Source organism: Lichenostomus cassidix, chromosome 12, assembly GCF_008360975.1.
Source record: "Lichenostomus cassidix isolate B80296 chromosome 12, HeHo_3.0, whole genome shotgun sequence".
In the NCBI taxonomy this organism is placed as follows: Eukaryota; Metazoa; Chordata; class Aves; order Passeriformes; family Meliphagidae; genus Lichenostomus; species Lichenostomus cassidix.
In genome coordinates, this window is record NC_139493.1 from 11071678 (window position 1) to 11093438 (window position 21761).

At 41.9% G+C, this 21761-nt stretch overlaps 1 protein-coding gene across 2 annotated transcripts in view; it reads left to right on the forward strand.

The window, feature by feature from the left end:
* Window positions 1-3940, forward strand: part of EEFSEC (eukaryotic elongation factor, selenocysteine-tRNA specific) — a 121569-nt gene extending 117629 nt beyond the window's left edge. For both annotated transcript variants that reach the window (XM_085072609.1, XM_085072607.1), the window contains exon 7: window positions 375-3940. In XM_085072609.1, the coding sequence (XP_084928735.1) occupies window positions 375-559 (185 nt within the window). In that variant the 3' untranslated portion in view covers window positions 560-3940. The remainder of the gene's footprint in view (window positions 1-374) is intronic.
* The last annotated feature ends 17821 nt before the right edge of the window (window positions 3941-21761 follow it).

A 21761-nucleotide genomic window follows, 5' to 3' on the forward strand; every position in this document is an offset into this window, starting at 1 on the left:
GGGTGTGTGTCTACATAATAGGAAAGGTCTGCCAAGTAAAAAGCTTAGACCAGGCAAGCTGGTCTGGCTTGTTTAAATTCTTGCCTGTGTTTAGTACTTTAAAAGCTATAGATGGACACAGAACAATTCAGAATATTGCACTGGATTTTTGGTATCACTGTTGTGAACTTTATGTTTAAAGACTTCTCTTATTTTCTGTGGGAATTACCATATTCCAGGAGTCTTATGCAGAAATGTGACTTTCCTAATGCACTTGATTTACTTTCTTATTTTCTTTGGTTGATTTCAGACGTAAACTTGCCTGCTAATTTTTTCTAGTTCTATGAAATGTGATGTTGAGTGTGTTAGTCATGCATGTTCCTGTTCTTTTACAGATGGGCTGAAGCCAGATACCAAGATGCTTCTAACTGCTGCCTCCAAGAAGAAATCCAAGGGAGGGAAGGGAGATGTGACCAAAGAGGAGGAAAGCAGCAAGAATGATTCAGCCCAACCTGTTACTATCTCTCTCATTTTTAAAAGATATGTTTTTGACACACAGAAGAAAATGATTCAGTCCTGAGGAAGCAAGAGAGGTCTCTGATTACACCTGAAAGTCCAGACCCTGAAATGAATTGAGGTGGAATGTGTTGTCCAAACACATTAGACCTGTTCCTTCCTCACAAACAGAGCCTGGAAGTTCCTGCTGACTATGTGCCTCCTTCCAAAATCTCTGCAATCTCATATTGTTCTGTTCAAATTTGTTTATTCTGTCGTCTCTGTGATGTGAATCTTTATAGCATCTCAGAGAATCTCACCTGCCAGATGAGCACATTTGGGCGTACATTCTAATTGCACTGTTTTTCTGGAGTATTGTGTTGAAGTTTCTCTTGATTTAGAAGTTTGCCACAATTATTAATCTAAATCAAGTCAAGATTTAGTGAAGTGAAGTTCATGTGACCGACAAAGTGAAGCTGATTATTCTAGGCTTACTTCCTTGAGCAAAGTGGGAGACAGAAAGCACACAATTTAATAGGTGAAACCTAAAATGGATGTTTCACATTCCTTCAGTTGCAACTATGTAAGATGCTATCTGAGAGATGGTATGGATGTTTTTTATAAATATGATTTATATCTAGAAATGTTTTTCATATTAAACATAATGGTCTGTGTAGCTGAGAGTCTTAATTGTTCTGTTTGCTGTTCCAAAGGTTCAGAACTTATCTTCAGTGACATTTTATTATTCATGTCACTGATTTTCCTGCCTGTTCTGCAATGAATCCTATTCCTGAACTGTTTTCTTTTTCTTTTTTTTTCTTTTTTTTTTTTTGGTAATCAAAATGCCTTTTGTGTGCGAAGCAAAAAGTTGCCTCTGGAAATAGTCAAGGGCTTTATTTCATTAAAATAATGATAGAAGATTGCTGTATAAGCCTTGTAAAATGAGTATCTCCAAGATGCTTTAGAAACCATTAGTTGTTTAATAGGGATTTCATGGCTGCTTTAGTTCTTTCTCTCAATTTCATGTCCTAGGCTCATAAAAAGGAGAGCACTGGTAATATCCCTTCTTTGTTACATACAAAGTATAGGACACCCTAACATGACACTACCAACAATTCCACAGGTATGAAAGCTTCAGTCTGGACCAGAAAGTGGATTTAGGCTTGGCAGCATGGAAATAGTTCATTCCTGCTTCTTGAACAAAAAGAACACCTGCTTGTTGATGCTAAATAGCAGCCTGTGACCCATTTGCTGAAGTCAATTATAAATGGTGACCACATGTCTAATGTAAGTGCATTAGCTGCACATGGAGGTAAATAATTGCTACATTCATTCTTATTGACTATATTATTATACCCCTTGATGGGCATGAGTCCATCATGTTAACATAATCCTGATTTTTTCCGGTCTTTTCCTTTTAATTTCCAGGTAACCAAAGTGGCTATAAATGGCGAAGCTATCAGGTATTGAGAGGATATTTACAGTTGGGCAGTTGTGAGACAGGGCAAGCCTGGTGTCTAAACTAGGCTGATGGTGCCCCTTTAAATCAGAACAGAAACAGTGCTTTGTGTAATAATCCCAAACAGTTTCTGCTGAGTGAGTCCCAGCAAAGCTTTAGCACATCCCTTAAGATTATGGGGTATGCTTTCAGTGTGATCCCAGAGGAATTAGGCAGGCAACTTCAGCTATTGGCTTAACGTGACTTGTGCTGCCAGCCTTGCTGGAAAATGTATCCTTCTATAATGGAAAAAATGTATTTCACACCCCTGTCACCTCTCCTTCCCCATTTCTCTCTTCTTCCCAAACACCCCCAAAGGCAGTCTGTGGAAAGAATATTTATAATGTTATCTTTCTTTTAATCCTTTATCAAATCCTGTTTTGTACTCTGCACTGTTACCTCTGCCTAAGATACTGCAGTGATGGAACACAGAGAAACAGTTGACATAGAAGGAACAGTGTTATTATCATCCCAGGTTAGTCTAAGAATTTTTGGTATAAATAGACCTTATAATTAAAAAAAAATTATTAAGGAACTTATATATGTATAGTTCTAGTGTCCTTGCCAAATTTTAAATGGGTTGCTAATTTGGAGTATTGGAAAGAAAAGGAGAGTGATCAGGAGAGGCGCTTCCAGAGTTATCCCTGCACTTACAGGGTTTTGTCTTTCTCATTTCTAAGCCACTTTTGAGTAGTTCTGGAGAGGAGGTTGTCACTGTAAATGGGGGTATGTATTTTTACAAAGGCCTATCTGATGAATGTTTTCCCCCCCTACACCGTGGATTGCCCTTAACAGGATCAGTGAGTCTGTTGTTATGGAACTTGATCCCTTTGAAAACTCATTAACCCTGAACACTTAGATTTGCAGTCCTCTGCTCGACTGAAAGGACTGCTAGTGCAGAGTCCCATGGTTTATTTGCTTGGGCTGCTCCAAGGGAGGGAGCAGCAATACTTCCAGAGTTGGACCTACATCCCTTTCTCATCCAGTCTCTTGTAAACATATTTTTAAAATCTTCCACCTCATTTCCAGACTAGCATACTAACTTGGCATTTTGATTCCATCTTCTCAGTCTAAGACCTAACCTCGTCCTCAGTGCTCCCATTTCCTTCTTTGCTCATTGCTTCTCCTTGCTCTGGCTCTGCTCTTGACCTGGAGATCTGTGGCAAAGTGGGAGACAGAAAGCACACAAAGCTCCCACGATGGTTGCAGGGAGCCCAGCGAGGTGGGGAAGGCTGTCAGCCTGCAGCTCACACCAGCTCCTGTGTGCACTGAGGAGCTGCCTCTTGGCTTGGGCAGAGACTCCTGGGCAGCTTTGCTGAACCCATGGGAGCAGGCTGTGCCTTCCCCTGCCACCATACCCTGTCCTTGTGCCTTGGAATCCCCTGTGGAAAGCCCCTGTCACAAAGCCCCATCCTCTCATTTTGCTCCTGTTGCAGAGGTTTGTGCAGAACACACAGCTGGGGAGGGATCTGTTGAAGACTGGGGTTTGATTTTGTGTTTCTCCCGATGCAGAATTCCAAAAGGAGAACCTAAATGTGCCCAAGAACTTTGATAATAATGTGCTATTACTGCAGATCTCTGGCTGCTGTCCTGAGGCTGTTGGATACACATTCGAAAAAGGGTGAAATGGTGGAACAAAATGATTATGGGAAAATCAAAGCTTTTAAAGACATTTGTAGGATGAACAGATGTTCAAACATTCTTTTATTTGGTTTCCAGACAGACGTAGAGACTTTCCTTTCATCCTCATAATCAGTGCATTATGCTGTAATTTGTAAAAATGGCATTAAAAAAATATTAACAGGGTCATATTGTGATCTACTGACTCTGTGTCATTAAGCCGTGAAGTTAAGAACGGCAACTGGGAACATGGGTTAAATGTTGCAGAATGTACTGTACCAGCATATATTGTCAGACTGTGTTATAATGAGTCCAAAATGGAATAAAGATGTAAGGAGTTTTTTTTAATACTGCTAAGGTTGTCAGTGTTGCAAAACTAGAAATTATTACGGCTGTGCAGATGTTCGGTGAGTAATACATCTTCGGCTTGTGGGGAGAGTAGCAGGGAGAAAAGCTTTGTTTTTACAAGCCTGTTTTCTGCTTTTCCTTGGAATTTATTTTGGGACTGCAGTCTGGCTTGTGATCATGCCAGAGGTCTGGAGCCAGCAGGGTCAATGCTGTGCTTGTGGTAGCAAGGATTCAGTAGGTGGCATCCTTTGCTTGGAATCAAAGCTGAGTCTCCCCACCTAAAAAGGGGGTTTTCACTGGAACTGAGACTGAAAGCTTTGTATCAGGCTTGCATCCCAGCTCTTAAAAAACAGCTTCTATTAAAAGCTACAATGCATTTAATGTCTGGGAAAGAGCCATCAACTCCAACCCGTTGACCAAACCCTGAGGCACTGGTGTCTTTTCTGTGTGTGTTTTTGGCTCAGCTGAAAATAGCTCTGCCTCTTAAATCCTGTGTTGGTTGCAAGCACCTGACTTTGCAAAGTGAGCCATTTGCACTAGGGGAATTCTTGATGTGTCCAAGGCATCTCTTTCTGGGCAATAGCACTTTCTTTACCTTTTGGACTCTGCAGTTGATCAGCCACGGGGTGGCAGAGCAAAGTGAGAGCCCAGCACTGCTCATGGGGAGTTGCAGTGGTGCAGCCACAGTCCACCCCAGGACTGTTTGCCTCTCACTACTGGGAGAGCAGCTCTGTGTTTACATCTGCAAAGTGCTCTGGGATCTTATGAAATGAAGGATGAAAGGCAGCAGAGGAATGCTACTTTATTAGCAGTTTCAAAAACCCTTCATGTTTCCCTTTTAGTTATATCCACAGTGAGCTGGAAAGCTCCTCATTTACAAACACATGAGTTTTAAACAAACTTACTGAGGATATAAATAGAATAATTTTAAGATAGAGCCTAGCATGGGGAGCTAACCTGCCACGCCTGGGAGAAGGACGGAATGACTGCAATTTGTGGTAAGGCCAGTTTTGCTAGATGATGGGCATCCAGAAGGAATCCAGGGGCCTGGGGAGGTAGTGTTTAAGCAAGATACTGGTAGTCTTCTAGGATCTCCCACAAATTCTTCTGCTGTTCTGTGCAAAAATAGGTTGAAAACATCATTTTACACAGCTGTAGCTCCACAGTAGACAATATAGAAGAGGAAAAAGAATACAGTGGATCTGCTTATTTCCCATTGTCAATGCCAGAATATGGAGTATTTTCTCACATCTGCTGCTGTGCATCCTGTTCTAGTTTAAGTTCCAATTGTTGGGTTTCCATTCCTCTCTAGGTGTTACAGTTGTTTATTTTCATTTGTGTGTCTGATACAAGTGCTTTTCCAAGATGGGATAATCAGTCTGCAGGAATTGGATCATCCACCTCTCCCTCAAGGTGACTGTTGCTTGTCAAAGGTGAGTCCTGTAAGGAGCATCTAAGCCACATGTTTCTGATATGCATTTGTATGCTTTTTCTAGGAAAGGACAGGAGAGAGAATCTCTCAAATTCTCCTTTTTTATTTCACAATCAGCTGTGAAAGGAACTTGTTGAACAGAATCAGAAAACTCTGCAAGATCTTTGGTAAATCTGAGCCCTGTGCTGCTTTACAAGACACATTCTTAAAAACGTGACTGTCTTTTTGCGTCCTTGCCGGTCCTGCCTGTTCTAGTTCATATTTCTTAACCAAAAGCTAATTTGAGGTCTGGATCAAATGCTGCTAAACTGACAACCCCAGTAGTGAATGAGGTGCCTGCTAACACCCCTGCATTGGCATTTTGGCTAAACTGATCTGATTACTTTTGAACCTTTAAGAAAGCTAGGCAGTTCATTAGCTCTAGCATGTTCTGTTTAGATCAATTTCTTCTCCTTTGAGTGGAAGTCATGCAGTCTTCTTGTGTTTTGGTTGATCTTTCTGAGATTTCTCAAGGGCCTCATTCATGTCAATCAGAGTGACTCCATCCTTTTTGGACCACAAAATTGCTTTTATTAGGCTATATGTGGCCCCCATTCAGACATGTAGGAACCAGTTCTTTTATACTATTTTCTGTGAAAACTGATATTTTAGTGCCTATAACTTCAGTCTGACAGTTAGGAGTGATCCATGCCCTCATGGTGAATTCATTCCCAAAACAGCATTCCATAAGGACAAGCTGAAACTTAGACCCCACACAGAGGTTTTGCCTAAATTTCTTAGTTTTTGCTAAAGTAAGCGATCCGTCATCTAGTTTTCTTTCTTAAGCCTCACTTCAACCAAAGCTGACTTGAACTCTGCACTCTTTGAGAACACAGTTTTGTTACCTGAAAAAAATCAAGGTCTTTCAGAAGCTTTTCTAGACACTGTCAAGTTACTGAAATACTACCTGCATTGGTGCCCACCTCTGTTAAATGGATATGGGGTTTTTTTTCTGCAGAGTGCTGGTCATATTGTCTGTCAGGATATTAGAAATGCAGGTGGGGTAGTTACCTACTTACTGTACAGGAATAACCAAAATTATTCCCCCCCAAAAACCAGGCATCTGAGAAGTGTGTTTTCTCATGTACATCTAATTTGTTTCTTCTTTAGGTGAGCTAAGATAGGTTTCAATTGTTGATGAATATGGAAGGGAAAATGAAGGGATGGTGTTGTCACCTTGCCTTTTAAAAATATTGTTGGGGAGCTCTGGCAAGAGAAGCATTTTGTTTGAAGAGAAATGCAAATCACTTTATACCTCAGTGTGGGGGGTTTTTGTGTTGTTTTCAACTGTGAAGATTCATCTGTGCTTAAAATCCCACTGGGTAAGTGAACAGTTTGGTCTCCATCCAGTTCTAAGTTGAATTGTAAATCTCATTTGCTATCTGGCAAAGCATGGCATGACTGGGCAGTTTCAAGCAGAGATCTGGATTGAGAACAGTGGAAGAACACAGAGGTTTGCCAGATTGGAATGAAAATTGAGCTGTCAGGAACACAAAACTCATGGAGATGCATGAGTTTAGGCTGAAATGTATTTGTAGAGATCTAGAACTGCTGTAATAATGGTATCTGAGTTTATTTATTAAACAATCCTGTTGTTACAGCAGGTACATAAGTATTTAAGCATTACAGTTTAACATATACAATTTCTTTTAAAGGTAAAGTTGCTGCAAGATTAGTATTGAGAAAGGCTCTTGCAAAGCATTTTGATTCCTCACTACCAAGTGCTGACAGTATTTGACAATTTTTGTCTTTGATATATGATGTATTTCAAAACCACATCATTATGTACTCCCTACCCTACCCACCCTTCTATGCAGTGAAACCATGCCCAATTGATGGGTATAAAAGTGAGAGAATGAATTTGGTCAGTTGTCCACAGTCACATGTGGGATGTCACGGGGTGCAGCTGAGTCTCCAGACTATGGCTCCTGCTGCTTCTCTTCCCATATTTCCCTTGCTGCCACGTGAAGGGCACTGATGAGTCTGTTGTTGCCAGCCTTGAGGGAAGTCAGTCTGGACTCCCCAGAAAATTTCCTTTCTTTTCTGAGACAAAGTGAGAGGAAGTCTGTCATAACTTTACCTTTCCCAGGCAATGCAGACAGAGTTTGTGCACATGGTCCATATTTGCTTGGTCCATCTCCCAAAGGCAGGTGCTAAAATGGATTATCTGTGGGTAGTCCTCCACCCTAACACAGAAAGCTCATGTAAGAATTGGTTCTTGTGTCCCACTACTAAAACAGGCAGAAGTGAACTTTTGATAACTTTGTCCACAATTATTTGCTTAAAATACTAACATTAAAGTCATCTATGAAAGAGCAGCAAAGACCACCTTCAATTTGTACATAAGGCTTGCTAATTTGCAATGTTAGTTTTGCTGGTTAGTGTGGGGTGGTTTTTTTTTCCGTTAATTAGAAATTTTAATTAGAGCATGCTGTGTATTAAGATGTTAAAGCTTTGACTGGCAGTTTGGAATTGCAGGAGGATCAGCTGTGTCTGTAGGGCTGCAGCACAACAGGGATTAGCTTGCACCCTCCTGCCTGCAGGTGTGTTTTGCTTCTTGAGTTGGATCATCAGGAAATGTCCCTCAAGGTAGGCAGCATTCATCTTCCTGATCAGACCTCATCTGTGCTGGGGGGCCTGAGCTTAGGGGAGAGCTGCAGATTCACAGATCATACAGGGGTGTAAGGGCAAAGGCTCCAACCTGAATGACAAATAGGTCACTTGTTGGAGTGTTTCACCACAGCACCTTTGTCTGCTTACTCCAATTGTGCAGGAAGGTTCCTTGTCTTTGGACATCAGTTACTGTGTTGGCACTTCTGCAGCTCCAGTTTTCAGTGCTGTAATGCAGAAGAGCTGCCTGAAGAGATTTCCTCATCCCATTTCTGCTGATCTGGGCTGTCTGTTACACACCATGCACTGTGAGTTGCTGGGTGTGAGGGAGCCCTGTGGGCTGATATATTTTGAGTTTTTCAAGCTCCCTTACCTCATTTTTCTTCTCTCCTTCTTTAAAGCAGATTCAAGGGGAGATAGGATAGATTCTAAAACATTAGCATTTAATGTTTCCAGCATCACAGTCCTGGAAAGTACAAAAACTTCTGCCATGGATAATTATGGAATAACCTGTATAAGGAAACTGTTTCCCCAGACTCCTCACACTTGGTAGATATCTTGTGTCCTTTGAGCCTGAAAATTCGTATTTTTGTTCTGTCTAGAGTAAGTGTGGGTTTTTCTGTTAGCCAGACAAATACACAATCATTTAAAAAACTGCTGAAATGCATTTTCCAAGATATCTTGTAGCACTCTAACCCGCAAACTAATTATGGTACTGCAATTATAATTTGCTATTTTGAGTTGATTTCACGTTCTGCTGGAACAGAAGTCATGATTTCCCTTATTTCTTGCTGTTTGTTTATCAGATGTCATCTGTCTTCAGAAGTGCAAATCTTTGCAACCTCTGTTGGTATAAAAAACTATCCATGCTTCTAATGGTTTTAGTAAATCAATATGCTCTCCAAAATGAAGACTGAGCATTTTAATAATTTCAATATTACCTGTCCTTTTTCTTAAGCAGACATCCCACAGAGTCCTGCTCTGCAGGGTCCATGTTCTATTGAGAGTTTGCATCGATGCCCAAATCTTTCACTGTGGATTCTTCTGTTAATGTATCCATGTAGTTCAATTTATACATTATTTATAGTTAACTTTCACTTGTCAATACTCAATTTCAGCCTAGCTTTGGAGGCACTTAAGTTCTTCCTCCTCTTCCTGCCAGCTAAATTAACCTTCTGCTATTTGCAAATCTTGTTCAGTTATAGTTCTTCCCTTTCTGGAGGATCACTAGTTAAGCAGCATTGAGTTAGTGTGGACTTCTTTCACACTTGTTTAAGCTTTCATTTGATTAAAGCCAGATTCTTACTTTACTTCTATCCTTTTCTTTCTTTGCTTTTCTTGCAGAAAGCCTTTGGAAAGCCAATGGTTTATGAATGTGTGTGTATAATTCCAGAATAGTAGAGGTACCCAGTTTTACTTGGCTTTTTTTGGTGCTTAGTGAATGACATTGATCAGGATGATTGGCCAGCCTGGTTTTGATTGTTGCCTCATGGTTTTATCTGGAGTAAGCATTGGAGTAAGCTGACATTGGTCTGTAATTCCCTTGTAAGTTCTGTTTTAAAGAAAGTGATAACTCTGGTAATTGTCTGTAGTTAAGACATGTATGTCTTTCAGTATATAAATCATTTCATGATGCTGTCAATAATCAGTGAGTAATTTTATCAGTTATTTTCTGCTGATTGTGCCCTTACTTAGTGGACTTGCCATTTTTATACTGATCAATAGAAATGGCTATGTTCATAATGAATGTTATTGATTATCTCCACTTTTTGCTGGGCAGTTGTAGTTCAAAGTTGATCACAAAATTGGCTCACACATCAACACAAGTTCTAGAGTTCCTCACCTGACTGTGAAAACAGATTCCATTTGAAATTTGTAAAGATGAAACTTTTATTTTCATCTGAACTTTAAGCTAGCGTAGTCAGAAAGCATGGAATGAGTTTTTTGCAGGAAGGACTTTTGCAGGTATTGTGGATGTTGAGGTGGACAACCCTTGAGGAGTGGGTGAGCAAACCCAGTGTCACCATTCTGCACTTGGCTGCTCCTGGCTTCTGCCTGTTGCAGTAACACTGAGTCCAGCATTTCAGTGTCTTAAAAAGGGAACATCAGGAGAGGCTTTGCAGCAAGTTGAAAATGAGCAGTGATGTAGAAAATACGGCATGATTGGAAAAAGGCTGATTTAATTAAACGTTTGTGGCTGAGACATTCTGGTGTAAACAGCCTGTGGCTCCTGGCTTGCAAATTAGGTGTCTTTCTGTTTGTGGCCAATCTCACTGTTTGTGCTTGTGGTACTGGAGTTTCTGTCCCTCTGAGCTCAAAATATCAAATCCAGGTGAGTGACTTGCACATTATGGAATAGGAGAATCCCTTCACTTAAGCCCAGGTGTGCAGCCTTTCCTGGAGGGGTGGCCAGCAACAGCACAGTGTGTTACAGAGCAGCAGTGCCACATCCATTCCGGCTTGTGGCAACTGTGTGTGACAAGGAGCTCTGTTACATGTATGATTTGGAGGACAATACAATAGTGTTTGTCTAAGACTGCACCAAATCCCATTGAAAGTACAATATACTGAGCTTCCACTCTGTTTCTGACATCTCCATTTTTGTCTTGGAATCCTGTGGCTTGCTTTGTTACCAATATAAAAATATTAAGACAGCAAACCTTTTTTCTGGTCCATTGGCAAGATCTCATCTGAATCTGTGACTGATAAGCATCTCTCTGCACCTTCTCAGTAAGGAGCTGTCATCTGTTAGATGTATATAGAATGGCAGGAACTATTATGTTTTGAAGGAAATCCTAAAGTCATCTTGTCCCTTTTCCTACCCAAGGGAAGGATCAGTTGTATACATGTTCTTTTCTGGTGTCCAGCTAACTGGTTTTTAGAGATTTTTTTCACTAGCTGTTGCAGGTCTTCATTATCATTAGGGTTGTTTGGGAGGGCAAAGGAACTGATTTTTTCTCCCAGTATTTTCCTTGTTGCAGTGTAAGCCTATTTATATATATTTTTTTTTTATCCCCTGTGATACAGAGAACAGTCTATTCCTTTTCATTTTGCAGTGTTCTTTATGTGCTTGAAGACTGAGCATGGATGTGATCAATCTTCTTTCCTCTGGACTAAATGTTCTTTGTTGGTACAGTCTCTCCCCTTGGGGGCTGTGTTTCCTGGACCTGGGCTTGTTTCTGTCTTCCTGAGTTTCTCCAAATGGTCAGTGTCTTTTCTGAAGCACACTTCTCTCAGCCAGGCAATTCTCTAGCTAAGACCTCATGAGTGCTGACTGATTCAAGCAGGATTTTAACTCTGGGGGTGTCCCAGGACATCTTCCTGTTTATGCTTCCCCATCTGCAGGTTTTGCAGAATCAGGAGTTTATTGCCTTGAGTTTAATGTGTGAGCTGAGACCATGATACCTCTCTGTGGGTTTGTTAATATAGGCTTTCCATTTTTCATTTTGTATTTACACATTTCAACATCCCCTCTTAAATAGCTTCTTATATTTTCAGACTACTGTCCCAGTTTGCTGGGTTCACTTAAATTCTAGTCCTTTCCTCCAGCATACTCTTTCCCACCTGATCTATCCAGTCACTGAGACCATTAATGAAAATATTGAATAGAATTAGCTCAAGGACAGGCGTTTGTGAGCCATACTTAATACATCCTCCCAAACAGCATACCATTGATAACTGTTCTCTTAATATTCTCAAAACAGTCTCATGCTCAGCCTATAGTTACTTTCTCTAGGTGACTTTTCCCTAGCTTGCTTATGCGAATGTCTTGTGGAAAACTGTAAAAAGTTTTTTCTAAATCAAGCTACCTACGCCTATATTCCAGGTAATATTTTCAGAGTTTTTCACTCTGCTTTTATTTGGCTTCAGCTGCAAAACTGGGCCTGTGTGGAGCCTGCTGCCCCAAGGCATGTGTTTATTTTTGGATTTTACTAGAATACGTTTTTCTTAGGAAAGTTAAAATTTTTAATGTGTGAGAGGATGCTCAGGAATGTGGACTAGTTTGGTACAAATTATGCTGTACACAGCTGATATGCAAGTTTTCCTGGTTCTGTAGGTGCATTTTAATCTTGACCTCCAAGACTGTGTTTGCAGCCTGGTTTAAGTATTCTGCAGTCACAGCCCTAAATCAGAGCTGTCATCAAACACCCAAGTGCTGAGCATCCAAACCCAGCCTGGACCCAGTTTCAGCCCTGCAGCTTCTCTCTCATGGCTCCTGTCTAAATCACACTTTGGTGACAAGGGTGAATCCTAACAGGAGTCCAAGGAGACATTCAGGTTCATTTTCATGTATGGGATAACGGGATTTGAATTGCTGGTGAGTATTCTGGTCCATTTCAGTATCACAATGCTTTCAGGTGTGATTAAAATGTTTTTGTTAACATTTAAAAATCAAATAAGACATTTTCTGATAATTCCTTCTCCTTTCTTGGCCTTGTAATAAGCATATAATAAATTCAACAGCTGATGTCATGAGGAGCTATTGGATTTAAGCCCATCTGAACATGGAGATATTAGGACACCTCCTGCACCTTTGTGTGTAATGAATGGGTCTTAGCTATTATAAAGTGCTGCACAACTTCACCTCTGCACAGGGTGTTCAGCAAACAATCCCCAGCAGAAAATGCCTGCTGTTTCCTAAGCCATGGGAAATGCTCTCTTACTCCTTTAGCCCCACTGCACTTGCCTGGTTTTTCCCCCTGCTCGCTCCAAAGAGGAGGGAAACATATCTTTACAACCACACTAGCAAGAATTAGCCCAACTGTATTTTACAGGTAAACTAACAAATAAGAGGAGAATCTGAGCAGCCCCCAGGGACTGAATTTGTTTGCTGCTGGGCTGTTCTATCTGCAGCTGGCATCACTGGAAACCCGAGTGCTCCATTAGAAGTCAACAACCTCTGTTGGCTGGGGCACAGGGCAAACAGAGCCAGCCTGTTTTGCAGACAGACTGACGGCCTTTATCTCCCCCCACCCAGCTCGGGATGGGAAATGATGAGACTCTGCAACAAAAAGCTTGAAACTGGGACTCGAGGCTCTTACCCTGCAGCTGTCATTCCAAGGAGGAGCAGAGAGACAAGGTTGGCTTCAGGGCTGTGTGGGAAATTCACTGAGCACAACACATTCAGTGAGGATTCCTCGTCTGTAGGAATGGGGAATAATGCCTGGTGCTGGTGTGGGTCCCAGGTGGTGACATGGGGAGGTGCATCTGGAAATCTCCATTCCAAAACCTTGGGGATGGCGTAAGTTCCAGCTCTAAGCTGATGAGGACAATAGTCTGTTATAGGGTCTACCTTTTAACCATGCCTGTGGATTTAGTGTCTTAAGCAGCAGCATTCTGCCCTCTCACCCACCCCAAGGAGGCTCAGGCTACCCTGTCCTGTAGCATTTTCTTCCAGTAAATGTGACTGTTCAAATGATGCCTTGATGCTCTGGTTGTTCCCAAAACAGAAAGCAGGGGTTATATGTTCTTTGGTGCCCATTGTGCAGCAGGATTAGATTGCACCTCAAACACCTGAGCTTAGGGATGATTAATGTGAAATACCCAGCATTTGGTGATTTCATCTTTTGAAAAGACAGCCCTTCAGCCAGGGGACAGTGTGCCACACAGGAAGTACACTGGGCTTTGATGGTATCGTATTCTGAAGGGAAATGCATGACAGTACTCTGAATGCAAGGGAAGTGGTCTTTCCACTCTGAGTTTGCAGATAATTGAGTGGTGAATTTATTGGTTCTCCCATGCAGAAGGAGTTATCTTTACCCCATCCTTGCTGCTTCTCTGTCCCTTTGTTCCACCGACAGTTTTTATCGGTGAACTCTTTGGTACAGCCAGAAAGTTGCTGTTAGTCATTGGCCTAAGGCCTTGTTTTGTTACTAAATGCTGCTGTTTTGTTTCTTGCTCTTTTCTTTTGCAGTCTGGGTGTATGAGCTACTCAACAGCAACACTGGAGTTTTGTGGCTGGTGGAGGTTTGAGCATAGTCCTACTCTCCTTTTACTTGTTATTTCTATCAGGCAATGTTATAAAATGTGTAGAGTTCCCCATATCAGCTGCCTTTTGTTCATCTTAATCTCTTTTTGGTGTGAGTGACCTTTAGATAACAGCCAAGATAGTAATTTGTGCTCTAAAAGCTTAACATAGAACTGAATGCTGCAAATTTTCTTTTGCTTTTAGCTTTCTGCCCTGTGTTGGGTGCATAGGTTGAATCATTATTCTAATTGCCTTTTGAAGGTAAATGTGGTATCCCATGAGTGGGATTTTCAGAAATACTAACCCTAAATCTACTCTTACAACAGCCAGAGTGAGTTTTATGGCTATTTTCTGGGGTAAGATTGTGCCCACAGTTTGCAGCTGAGGGCCCAAACCAAGCTGCTATACCTGATCTGGTATGGCTGCAGGAGTGACCTTGGTTGATCTTCAACAGAATTAGGGTGTTTTCCCCTGAATTATAGGGATTTAACCTCTTATTTGTAGGGCATACTGTGATGTCAGTTCAATAGTCTCTAAACCTCTCCTCACATACACAGTAAACTCTGGTATTCCTGCAGAGGAGGGGAAAATGAAGGGGGAACCCTTCAAAAATGAAGGAAAAATGAAGGTAGCCCATGAGCACAGACCTCTGAATGCATTTGGATATTGTCCTTTGATTATAACAGAGTGTGAAAACTCAGGATGGTCCTCTGCAAAATGGGGCAGGGATGGCTCCACCAAAAAATACTTCTGGCTTAGAGCTTGTGCCCATGTTTCATGTCAGTTTGAAACCATGGTGTTGCACTGTATCAAAGAATAATAGAGTTTATTATTAGCCTTTCAGCCCTTCTCCCTGAATAGGTCCAAGCCTACTGCTTGTCTCTGTGGCTTCTGAGACTTCACAGGTGTTGGAGTGGGGAAGAAGCTGAGTGATTTGAATGTCAGCAAGGATTTGGCTATCCTGCAGTTCCCTTAGCAAGTCTCTCTGGTGTGCACAGAGGCAAGTGCATCGTGTGTCTTTTTGATCCTAGTTTCAACTACTTTGTGTCTGTCATCTTCAGACTCCTGAAAAATTGCCCTGGATGTCTCATGGTCTCAAGAATCCCCATCTCTAAACACTTTGCAAGATATCTTTGATTTGCACTGTTCTCTGCCTCATGGTCTGTGACCAATGCTTTTTCTCCCTTCCCTGTTTTTTCTGACATGCTTCTGGTCAGGAGGTTTTGTTTCTTACAGCACCAGGAGCAGAGTTAGAGGCGGAAGCAATGCAAAACTCTGATATGTCCACATCTCTCTTCAATCTGTTTATCTTCCGCAGAGGCCTGATAGTGAATGACATTCATATAAACACTGGGGGAAAGACCTGATGTGCACAGTTCAAACATCCTGTCATAGCCTGGGCACATGTACCTGACTGAAAAATAAACACCTAACGTGCATAAACATCTGATGTGTTTTCCTGGTTAAAATTTTGTGTCCCTGTGCAGTGTTTTTGGAAGACCTACAGTTCATTCTTCTATTTTCCCACCATCCAAAAGATACAACATGGTTTTAATTCTGCTTCAAGCTGCTGGCTGTGACTTGACTGATGCTGTAGACAAGTTTATCTGAATGAAGGTTTATGTGATCTAACAAACAGTACTTCAATGAAATACTCAAATGCTTTTCTCTTTCCAGTGACCTGTAGACCTATTTTACACTATTTAACTTTGTACACTTGAGGGAAAGGACAGTGCTTCAGTCTAGAAAGCCATGTAGGTTGGGTCAGGCTATAATTTCAAACTCTGGAATCTCTATTCTTGCAAATTTTTCAGTACCAAAGTGGATAAAGTCACCAGGTCTGAAATAACTTTGCTTTCAGCAGAGGTTGGTGCTAAATGGTTTCCCAATATCTTTACCAATCTGAGTAATTCTGTGAATCTGTTAGACCATATGTAGCCATAGTTAAAATCAGGTTTGTTCACCCTGAAATTCCTGCAGCTTGAAAGAACTCAATCCTTAGATATTTTCATTGCTGCTTCTTTGTGTCAGCCTCCTGTAGTGGGATTTTTGACCTGAAGATCAGATGTTTTCTGGAACTGAGGGCATACAACAGATAAATTGCTGAAAAAGTTGTGAACAGAAGGTACAGGAAAACTCTTCTAGAGGCATCATTTGTAACAACTGTGGTCTGATTCCAGCTTCCAGCTGTGCACAGGACTGGACAGTCCTGAACATCTGTGGTGCTGCTCTGGCTGAGGTGGGTTCTCTGTGCTCCTCCTGCAGAGATAAAACTGATCCAACAGAAATGGCTGGGAAGCTCCTGCCCATGTGCAGTGTTCCACTGCACCCATCTGGCTGGAGGGACATGACAGTGTCCCAGGGCTGTGTTTCCAGAAGGCTGTTCCTTGTCATGGCAGGAGGGTGTGTGCTTTCCCATATTGCTCAGGACAGACCTCGGGCAAAGACCTTCAGGGTTTGTGCTTTCTCCTACAGCTGGGGAAGAAGATGGCAAACCCAGTCCAGGGGCTGCTGATGTTAGAGGGGATCAGACTTGGAGCCTGAAAGTCCTCAGTGATGACTATTTTGGCCTGTAACAAGGCTTGGTAAGATCTCTGGTAGAGACTTGTGCAGTTGACAGTTTTGCCTATGAGAAGAAGTTTGTTTTTAGTATGAGCTGCATTGTGTGTGCTGTTCATCCCTAGCTGTCTCTTTGCCCTCCTGCTATCCTCAGCTCTTTTCAGAAACCTTAGATTTATCGCTCTTGGATTGTCTGTCTTGTTCTAGCTTTTAAAAATAAAAGCTTTTCAAAGGGCCTTTGGAACAGGCTGTGTTATTTTTGGCTCAGGCTCTTAGTGACACTCATTGCAGAATTAAAACTTCTAATTAGAAAGCAAAAAAAGAAAAAAAAAGAGAAAAAAAAAAAAAGCAAGGGAAGGAAAACACATTGGTGCAAAATTAAGGTGGATATTTTAATTGCCCCAGAGGCATGGAATTGCAGTCCACTGCAGAGTTTGCTCTGCAGATCCAGAAGATCACTGTAGAAAATTATTACTGTTTTCCATAAGTAATCTAGAACCTTTAAATTTTAAAAGCTCAAACAAACATCTCTGCCAAGATACTTGGATGCTGCCTGAGTTTGATGCAAATGTCCTAATAAGAATCATTTAAAATTTACACACATGATGTTGGGAAGACGACGTAGCAGGAAAAAGTGGTGATTAAGGATAACAAGGGGAAAAAATTGGTGTAATGAAACAACAGATACAATGGAATTAGAAGTGCCGAAAACCGCTATGACCTTGGATTTTTTGAGTGATTCATTTCTCCTGTGCAAACTTCTTGAAAATTGCTTTGAGATCATCTGCCGTGAGGCTCTGTGTGAAGGGACATATCTGCAGGAATTCACGTGGGCTCCTTCCTGCTGTCGGTGGGTGCTGCCTGATGCTGATCTCTTTCCTTTTCCATGTGTGCATGCTTGGCCCTGGTCAAACCCTCAATTTTTTCAATGGTGCTTTTCACTGGAGCAGGGGTGGGAGGGCTGTGCTTGTTGATGTCTGTGTGTATTTGTGTCTGCCAGAACCCCCCCTGAGGTCCTAGTTGAGCTCTGCAAAGCTGTTTTGAGGGGAGAGGAAAAAGAAACACAGAAAAGGAGATGATTGACAGTAGCCCTTTAGATTTCTGTTGTTAATGCACCAGTAATAAGATAAGGCTTATCTTTAAATGTTCATGGAATCGAGACTTTGATGGAAACAGGCTTTTGGGTTAATATATTTTTGATAGATAAAGCAGAATGAAATGAATAGACCAGGGGAACATACAGTATTTAGAGAAAGACATATTTTTTGTTTAAATCTCTCTCCTGGCATGCTGTCGGGGAGCATGTGACACTCACATATAAATGGTGTGTTTGTAAACACACGCTCAGTGCATGTGTTTTAGGGGGATATGGGGGCCTAAAAGGGGTGTTACTGGGCTAAGAGGCTGCTGAGTGAGATGAAATCTGCCAGTTGAGATGAAAAATCTCACCTTCTGTCCCTCCACTTCCGTTCAAGTCCAGCCCTTGCTGGGTGGGTAAATGTGAACAGATAAGAGTTTGCAATGTAGAGATTTTGCCTCCCCCATGCTCTGACATGAGAAAGGAGTTGCGTGCCAGCCCCGTGGAGGAGTTTGGGCAGCAGTGTTCTGTTGTTTGAGCTGCACAGGGAGGGGTTGGGATGTCATAGTCATTAATACATTTCAGCTCAAGCCGTTTGGATGGTCTGTTTTGCATATTTGCACATTTGGAGGGAATTATCTCCCAACCGTGCGTAGTACAGTGTCTGGAAGGCCATGCCAAGGGGGCAGAGCCTACCTGCAGTGAAGAGCTGCAGCATCTGGGGCTTGGATCCCAGACCTCTGGGTTGCTGGTTTTCAGTTGTGTGTTTACATCACAATTGTTGAATTTTATCTGCCCAGCTTCATCCCTTCCTTTTATACCTCTTCGGTGAGGAGTCATCTGTCCTTCCTTGCCTCTCCCTGCCTGTGAACCTCTGCACTGCAGCCTCAGCCATCTGAGCCAGGCAAGTTTATTGTGTCTCTAACCTGCCTGAGCTCAAAATGATCTCTCCATCTCAGGATACGCTGACATACCCCCAGTATCTTACCAGATCTTACGAAGCATCACTGAAAATTCCTGCTAAAGAATCACGTGGAATTGCTGGTAAATGTTGCCTGGAAAGTGAGTGGCACAGTTGGGTGAAGAAAGTCCCAGAGTCTTCAAAGACAAACAATGGGGTCTAAAAATGTGTAATTCAGATCAGCCTGGGGGAGAAAGAGACACAAATTTTCATTTGCTCACACCAAATCTTTGGTGTGGTTGTGCCAGATTGGGGGTCTGATTTTTCTTGTTTTAATACAACTTCTTTAGCTTGGTCCAGGGTTTTGCTTGTTTTAAGAGGTTATAAAGTCAAATCTGGAAACACAGGGTAAAAGCTTTGGTTCTTTTCAAAACTGGTGACAGGAGTCTGACTTAATGCCATTAGGATTGGCATCAAATCCAGGCAAACAATTTTTCCAGGAGTAATTTTGCGTAGAACAGACTACAAGTGTAGTAGGGTTCAAATCCCTCATTCATTTATTATTTCTTGTTTTTTCAGCCTTTCACTAAGTGGTGAGTTCTGGGCTCTGACTTCCTGAGCTTGCTTATCCCTATTTGTGGTGTCCCTGCTTTCAGCTGGATGAGCATATCCATGCTTGTGGGCACCAGTCACAGGTGCCAGGCTTTGCACCACTCTGAAATTTGCTTCCTTTGAACAACTTTCATGTGTTTTGGTTCATTAGGAACCAAATGCATTTTAGAATCCTGCATATATGTTGGTTAGAACATATTTGTGTAGCTCACAGACCTCTATATTTAATTAACGTAAAACAACCATCTTGAATCTAAGAAGCTATCTAGTTGCAATTAGTTCTTGTTTGCTAATTAATTACCAATGGATGATTAAAGACTTGTTTACTGAGGTTTAGCAGCTATCAAGACACACATCTAGTACTCAGGGGATTTACTATGCAGTAACTGGATTGTTGAATTAAATTCTTATTGGAGACCTTTAAACTGTGACTGAAGAAAGCTGCTCTGCCGATGGAGTTTCTCTAACAGCTCACCCAGGTCCTCCTGGCCCTGCTGCCATGGCTACCATTGCTCTTAATGGAAGGGGACGTTAGGCTGATACTCCTGACTCACTGGGGTGAGTGACTTGTTTACCTGTGCAAATTAAAAGCAAGGAAAAGCAGGATCTGGGGTTTTGGCTGTGTTGGTGGAGCAGTGCTGCTCACCCACACTCCCAAATACATTCTGTCATGTCTGGCAGTCATTGTTCACCTTTGTATCTTTGTGGGTGCTCATCACATCTTAGTCCAAACAGACAGCCATGAATGGAGTCTGTTCTGTTGGGATTTGTTTGCACACTGGCTTTTGATTCTGCATGTAGGCTTTTGGTTTTGCTTCTTTTGACAATTTGCTGGGCTGTTTTGTTGAACTGTTTTAAGTCTGTGGGTTTGTTTCACATTCTGTCCCTGTGTTTATGGACTATTTGATCACCAAAAGCCCACAATTCTGCTCACCACTTGATGAATGAGAACAAGATTTATGGTGCCAATTAGTGGCTTTTTCGGGTAACCATCTTGAAGAGGCTTGAGAAGGTGGTTTGTTTGCTGCCTTTCCAAAGCCAAGCTCTTGAGGTGCCTGGAGATGTGCAACCATCATTGCTCACTGCTCTTGAGAGCCCTGCCCTGCATGTTGTGGATAAAACAACAGAAGGGAAAGTTAAACTGATACTCACACACAGAAGCTCTTGGGTTTGCCACAGAGAGTTGCTTCCTGCAGATTGGCATGAACAAAAGCTGTCCATGCAGGTGTTGGTGAATAATAAGGGACAGGAATGTGCTTTATTAGAGCAGCAGTTCAGAGTTTGGAGGGTTGGCTTTAAAAGCTGTCTGCAGGATCTTTAGCCTCTGTCAAGAACTGCTCTTCTATTTTGGCTTGTAGCGGTAGGTCATGAAAGGAGGTAGGAGACCAGCAAGGGTGCAGGGAGTTTCTACATGGAGACAAGCTTGGTAGGATTTCATGGAACAATTTTATCCATTCTTTCTTTTTCTCTTGTGCTTTCCTTATTTATAAGCCTGAGGTTTGGATTGCTTTTCTCCAGACTCTCTCACTAAGCGGAGCTGGCAGGGAAAAAAAAAAATCTGAGAGAATGAGCAACTGTGGCAGAAAACTGATTAAAAAGAATAATTAGCATTTGCCCCTGATAAATGAGCAAAGCCATTAATTAGACTGATTTACTCCTGGCTTTTTTTTTTCCCTTCTCCCTTTCCTCTCTCTCTTTTTTTTTTCCCTCTTTATCAAATGGCAGCGCCGTGACTGCCCCTTTGGTACGTTTTCATCAGCTTTTCACCAGTTGTCAGAGCTAACACCCTCCTTTCCTGGAGCCCAAGCAGCCTCTTGTAGCTAATGGATATGGAATGCAGCCAGAGCTGATAGCTGCTAGATCTCCACTGGCTTACAGGTGTTTCCATCATTACTGGCGTATTATCTGCCACTGGGTCCCCTTCTTCCTCCTCCTCCTCCTCTTTTCTCTCTGTTTTCACCCTTCTTTCCAGTGTTCTAGAAGTAATTACAGTTTATAAAAAAAATAAAAAGGCTGGCAGATTTTTAAGAATTTTATTTTATGCAACACGATGTCCCGGTGATCAAATCAATTTCTTTTTTTGGCACAGTGACAAACAGCGATGCTGCTGCTGTCGCCTGTTTGAATGTAATTACCAGGATGAAAGGGAGAATTTTAATTAAGACAATTTCCCCCCACACCTTCTTCCCTCCCCCTTATTCAAATAATGAGCTGGGGGCTGTGTTTTTTTAGTGTTGGGGTTTTTTTAATATGTGCTTTTTTATTAAGAAATACTAGTAATCATCAGACTATTGCATATTATATCATGACTATGCCCCCCCCCACACACACACACTCCCACCCTGATGAGAGCTGGCTGAAGGCTTGGGTCTGGGAAGAATGGGAAAATGATACATTCACAGTCTCAGATGGGGGCTTGGCACTGTACAAGCTAATATGAGCATAAAAGTCCTTGTTTCAAATCTTAAATGGTGCAAAAGGGATTGCAGGCATGTATATGGTGCTTGGAGGCTTTTGTGATTAATTATTATATGCATTCCTGTAATGCCCAGAGGTCAAATTCTTCACACAGTTTAGGGCCCTGGAAGGAGAGAAAGGCCCAAGTGGCTGCCTGGGAGCCAA